General features: G+C 38.0%; 1 protein-coding gene across 1 annotated transcript in view; it reads right to left on the reverse strand.

Annotated features, from left to right (window-relative positions):
* Positions 1–880: 880 nt before the first annotated feature.
* LOC119599374 (regulator of nonsense transcripts 3B-like) overlaps positions 881–6,316 on the reverse strand; it is a 7,370-nt gene continuing 1,934 nt past the window's right edge. The window contains exons 3-7 of the mRNA XM_037949145.1: positions 5,984–6,196; positions 5,212–5,447; positions 4,558–4,763; positions 3,730–4,267; positions 881–3,036 (exon numbers count right to left, since the gene is read on the reverse strand). Of these exons, the coding sequence (XP_037805073.1) occupies positions 2,569–3,036; positions 3,730–4,267; positions 4,558–4,763; positions 5,212–5,447; positions 5,984–6,196 (1,661 nt within the window). The 3' untranslated portion in view covers positions 881–2,568. The remainder of the gene's footprint in view (positions 3,037–3,729; positions 4,268–4,557; positions 4,764–5,211; positions 5,448–5,983; positions 6,197–6,316) is intronic.

Raw genomic sequence — 6,316 nt, forward strand, 5'->3', positions numbered from 1 at the left:
GATTAAAAGGCCTTTTTTTCTTCAGGGAAATGGACTGCATGTGTATGTACATACACACACATATATGTGTACACACACAGACACACACGTGTGTGCGCGCGTGTGCGTATGCGTGCAGGTACTCACGCAAAGTCGAAAGAGGTACTTCAGTTTAATGTCCAAAATGTGGTTTAAGTGGTGACAAAACCATCAGTAATGATAATTGCGAGGTTTCCAGCAGGCAGATTACATCTCAACAAATGTGAAAACGCTGTTCTGTCTGAGGTTTAACGCTTTATATCTCCATCGTAAAATAGAAATTTTGTTCTCTTCCCCACAAATTTCTTCAAATATCTTGAATTCCCTTCCTGCTCCCGTTGTACCGAAGGCCTAACACGTTAAGGACTCCCAGCGTTGAGGAATGCGGGGGTCGTGTGGAGGCTACGGAACGATCAACCATGTGTTTTGTTTTCGTGTAAAAGCAAGAAGTTTGGGGTGTTGTTGGTATATGTTTTGTATTTTGTTTTAATGGGCATGTCATTTCCTTTCTACCACAGTATTTTCAGTCATGATTGTCACAAAATCAAGGTTCATGTGAACAAGATTTCAAAACCGATTTCGAATGTGACACGGTCAGTATGTTCACGTGCTAACACGCAAACTCAGAAGTGCTAATTTCGACCTAGCAAACACGCTCACGCATGCACACGCTCATACGAACACGCACGCTGGCACGCACGCACGCACGCACGCGCGCGCGCGCACACACACACACACACACACACACACACACACACACACACACACACACACACACACACACACACACACACACACACACACACACACACACACACACACACACACACACACACACACACACGAAAAAAGGAAAAGACAATAATCTATGACGTCTTTATTTTCAGGCAGTAGTGCAAACACCAGCTTCTATGTATGAAAACCTTGATTGCACTTTCATCAACAACTTAAATCACAAGGCATCTTAATAAAAAGAAAAAGGAAAAAAAAAAAATTCCTTGCAATATACTGGTATTTTGCACTGGATTTTCTTCACAAACACTAAATTAGGCACATTTCTCAGGTCATGTTTTATAAAAGAGATAAATGAACAACCTTCTTGTTCTCAACTGGTTTCCTTTGTCTTATTTTATGTAGAGTCGAAAACAATGTCTTCCTTTAGATACACTTCATGCTGAAGAAAAAGGAAGAGAAAAAAATGCAGGAGAAAGGGGAGGAGGGAAGCGAATAAAAAAAGCAACAAAGAAATAAAAAAGTGGAGATGGGTATATGATAAGAATGAGGAAAATAAAAATAAAAATAATTATCAATTGGAAAGTAAAATGATGATTGAGGGAAGAAAATTTAGATAACGAAGCAGTTAAAAAAAACTGGAAAAAAAGAGTTTAGGATAATTCAAAATAAAGAAACTAGTCACAATTTTTGAGAAATAAATGTAGACATACCAATACAGTGTTAAGACATAAGATCTGCTTGGAAAACAGTACAATAAAAAGAAGCCAATACCCATTGAATAAAGTGCATAAATTGGTGGTCAAAATGTACACAACTCATTGCAATATAGCAGCACAACGCTCTAATAAAATAAATCGTGCAAAGTACATCAGCATGCGAATCGTCATGCGAAACTGGCAGACAAAATATATTAACTCAAAATATATGGAAATGTAAATAGTAACTACCTTACTGTCTTTCTGGCTATTGTCAACCAAAAGGGAAGCATCTTAGGAAAATAAATCACAGAATTGTTTACCAGACAATTCAAAATCTCTTACTACAGTCACATGATTTTTCTTCAATTCTGAATTCATAAAATGAATCATAAGGAAGCAAGAAATAATATAATCAACTATGTAGAAAGGGAAAAGTATAGGTAGAGTGGATAAGACAAGTACAAATATTTTAAATAATAACAGAGGAAAACAATGAAAAAAAAGAAAAAAAAAATAGTGGAAGTGAAAGGAGAAACAAGGAAATGTAAGGGAAAATTGAAATGGCAGGGAAATTAAAATCAACAGAATTAGGAATATATGAAAAAAATATTGGGGGGAAAAGATGGAAGACAAAGGGGGAAAATGATGAAACAGTAGATGAAAATGGATAGAAGACAAAAGGAAAAAGATGATGTAAGACAATACCACCAACACAGGAAGATCCAACATGAAAACACTCTCCTTAATCTAAGATAACACTTATTTGTACAGTATATTGGTGTTTTCTGTTACATGAAAGCATCACATTGCCAAAGGCAAAAAGGGCAAGACAGTGAGAGGTAAAAATAAATTGTAATAAAGAAAAAAATAGATGGATATAGATACAGATAGAAAGTAGAAAGTAGAAAGTAGAAAGAGAGAGAGAGAGAGAGAGAATGAGAGAAGAGAGAGAGAAGAAAGAGAGAGAGAGAGAGAGGAGAGAGAGGAGAGAGAGAAGAGAGAGTAGAGAGAGAGAGATGAAGAGAAGAGTGAAAGAGAGAAAGAGAGAGAGAGAGAGAGAGAGAGAGAGAGAGAGAGAGAGAGAGAGAGAGAGAGAGAGAATCATCACAACAGCCTTTCACTCCCGGCTAACACTCCTCCGGAAGGTCATGCTTTTCACCCCTGGGTACTTCTTGCCCTCCTTGGTTGCCTCTGCCCCTCCATCCTGCACCTCCATATCCTCAGCCCCATCCCTCACTTTGATGTCATCTGTTGTCTCCCTTTTGATTTCCGAAGGTTGGTCTTCAGTCCTCCCACTCCCCATCCACCCAGCGACCTCTACGTCCTCCTTCGTTGCTTCTTCTTTTGTCGTGTTTTCGCCCTGGCTGCCATCTGGGCTCTTGGGGGGAGGGCAGGGGTTGCCACTGCCAGGGGCTTCATCCTTCTTGGACTCTGCAGGCTTCTTACTTGTCTCTCCTCCCCCTGAGGGCATGACGGGACTGGGGCTCGAGGAGGAAGTGTCATCGGCCTCTGTGCGGTCCTGCTTGGCCCTGTTTGCGCTCAGCCTGGTCTGGCCAGGGCGGTAGAGGGCCATGGTTGGTCGGTCCTGTGGGGTATTGGGTACAAAGAGGAATTAGGACTAGGGTTCGGTAAATCACTACAGGTGATAAATTTTGTATAATCTTTAGAGATGGCAAGACTTTAGGGCATAACCTTAAAGAATATGAAGAAAAATTCAATCACTGGATGGATTAAATTAATCATTGCACTGCTGGTCTATAATATATATAAACCATATGTATATATATTAATCAGAAATATTTATTGTAAATAGCTAACGACAAATGCATTCAGCACATTAACTGGCTTTGTTCAGGGGTGTTCTTCCATTATAATTCTTTAATACTTAGAGACATAACAGGAAGTAAAGAACACCTTTTGACAATTATAGATTCATACTGCCTGATAACTGTTGTGCAACATTTCTTTGAGATAACAAAAAAATTTATAGCAAGAGAGTAATTTCCATGTGTGTGTGCATGCGTGTCTGTGTGCGCCTGTGTGTGCATGTGTGTGAGCGTGTGCATGTGTGTGAGCATGTGCATGTGTGTGTGCATGTGCATGTGTGTGTGTGAGTGCATGTGTGTGTGCTTCTGCACTTGCATGTGTGCATGTGTGTATGAGTGTGTATACATGTCTATGTGCTAGTCTATGTGACTCAGTGTGTGCGAGTCAAAGTGATTTAAGAGTGAGTGTGAGATTGAGAGCGTTTTCTTTTTCTTTTCTTTTCTTTTTTTACCTTGTTGCGTATTCTCCTCTCTGCCCTTGGGTCCTTTTCTCTCCTTTTCCTGGTTTTCTCCTCTGATTTAACTTCTTCTTTCTGTCCCCCTTCCTTCTCCACTTCCCCTTCCTTTTGGCTGTGTTTAGTGGGTGATTTCTCTTCCTGCTTTGTCTCTCCTTGGTTTGAGGAACTGGCCTCCTTAGGCTTAATTGTCACAATTTCCTTTTCCTTAACTCCTCCTACTCTCTCCTCCTGTCTCTCATGCCCCTCTTCCTCAACTTCTCCCAGCTTTGCCTCTTTCTCTGTCCTCTTCTTCTCTTCCTTCATTCTCTTCTCCCTCTCTCTTTCTTCCTTTCGTCGACCTTCACTGTAACGCTTGGATTTTGCACCCTCTAACTTGCCCGTTTGTGTCCTTTCCTCCGTCACTGCTTCCTCCCTCACCTCCTCTCTTCTCTTCCAATTCTTCTTGTCTTCTGCTGTTTCTTCTCTTGCATCATCTCTGTATCTCCCTCTGTCTTCCTCTTTTAGCTTTGCCTTCTCTTCAAGTCTTCTCATTCTAAGAAATATATCATGCCAATTTAATAAGGATAACCAGGAAAATGTTTAAAAAGCAGCGAAATATAAGACAAATCCATCAAATTAAACACAACCATTGTTCATTTTGCATATTTGGGCTACAACTGCTATGTGGAAGATTATAGATGTGTGTAATTAGTCTGTAATTAATGTGTAATAATTTTCCAATTCTTGTATCAAAATCAATAGAAAAATAAAGCAATAAGCACACGACTAAAGGGAATAGGAAATCATGAAGAAAGGAATGGAAAGATGAAAGAAAAACACTACCTTTCTTCTCTCTCTCGTTCTTTTCTCATCTGCTTTTCCTTCTCCCTCCTCTCTTTTTCTCTCTCCCTTTGCTTCTGCCTTTCCTCGTCTCTTCTCCTCTGCTTCTCCTTCTCCCTCTCAAAACGCTCTCTGTCTCTCTCCTGTCTCGTCTTCTCTGGTCTCCCATCGCCAGCATACGGCTCTTTCCCTCTCTCTGGTCGCAAAACCTATATGAAGGCAGGTTAACGACTTAACAAAAAACCTTCAAAATATTCAGTTTATTTCTCTTTCCAAATATTTGTATGGCCCTAGAAATATGATGAAAAAGACTGTATATATATATATATTTTTTTTTACACAAATAACACCAAGATGGATATAAAACGTATCTTATTTCTTAAAAAAAAGTGATCTGAAATTTTCCCCAAACATATAAAAGAGGACAAGAACTTATTACTATTATCATCAGAAACCACATGTTAGAAATGGTAATGGTAATAATTTGTTAATAAAAATGAAGACAATATTAATAATAATAAGGAAATTAAAAAAAAAAAAAAATAAAGTCATAATAATAAAAGAAAAGAAAGAAGAAAAAAAAAGAAGAAAAAAAGAAGAGAAAAGAAACGGAAAGAAGAAAATAAACAGCATTCCTCCAACATGATAATCACTCACTTCTCTCGCTTTCACGGAGCCATCCTCTTTCACCTCTCTCACGTCCTCTTTCTTAACCTCTCTGTGATCCCTGAAGTCCTTCCTCTTCTTCTTCTCTTCCTCCCGTGCTTTCTTCCTCTCAAATTCCTTCCTCCTCCTTTCCTCTCGCCGCTCCTCTTTTGTTCGTAACTTCTCTGCTTTTTTCTGTTCGATGAACTCAAGTAGTGGAGTCTTCACCTTTATGATTCCGTTGTTGGCTGAAAAAGATTAAGAAATAAATACCATTAACTAAGTAAAATGTGTCTAATGATAATCAAAATTAATATAAATGAGATCAGTAATAAAAATATTATTATCATTATTATTGTTATTATTATTATTATTATTAGTAATAATAATAATAAAAGGTGAAAGAACACTTAGTATATGATTAGGATCCATTTTTAATTTTACTTATTGACAATGGCTTAGCTTATCTCAAACTAAATATATACAAGTAAAGTTTACCCAGTTATTGACAATGTCACTGACTGTCTTAAAATAAATATCTCTATGTAAGTTTTACTCAATTGTATCACCTATATTAGCTATAATAATATTAAATCCATTCACAGCAGCTGCTTGAGGGGAAATTAGTTTCTTTTTAACAAAGCTTAGACTATGTACAAGTTAGTTGCATATTAAGGAAAGACTAACATCCACAGATCAGAGTCTCCTCATGGCCAATGAAAAAAAACATAACATTAAAATGAAAAAAGAAGAAACTAGGACAAGCACATCTGTTCATCTATACCTTTCAACTCCCGTTCATGGGCTTGTATCTCTTCCAGAACGACCTCTAGTGTTGGAAGCTGGACTGTCTCTGGCTTTTCTAGTGATTCCAAGAATGCCATAAAGTCTGGGTCCTGGTCTATGGTCCCTGCTCGTATATCCTTCTTCTTGTTTCCAGTTCTTTTTGGTATCTTCTGAAATGGGGCATATTCCACCATGGCTGGGTATTCATTACCTGTCAAACAACACAAATTTTAGGGTGTTACTTGGAATGCTAAATGACAAAATGAATAAATTACCTAACTAAGATAATATTCTGTATAATTAGCATTGATAATATCAATTAAAAGCAAAT

Source organism: Penaeus monodon, chromosome 42 (assembly GCF_015228065.2).
Source record: "Penaeus monodon isolate SGIC_2016 chromosome 42, NSTDA_Pmon_1, whole genome shotgun sequence".
NCBI lineage: Eukaryota > Metazoa > Arthropoda > Malacostraca > Decapoda > Penaeidae > Penaeus > Penaeus monodon.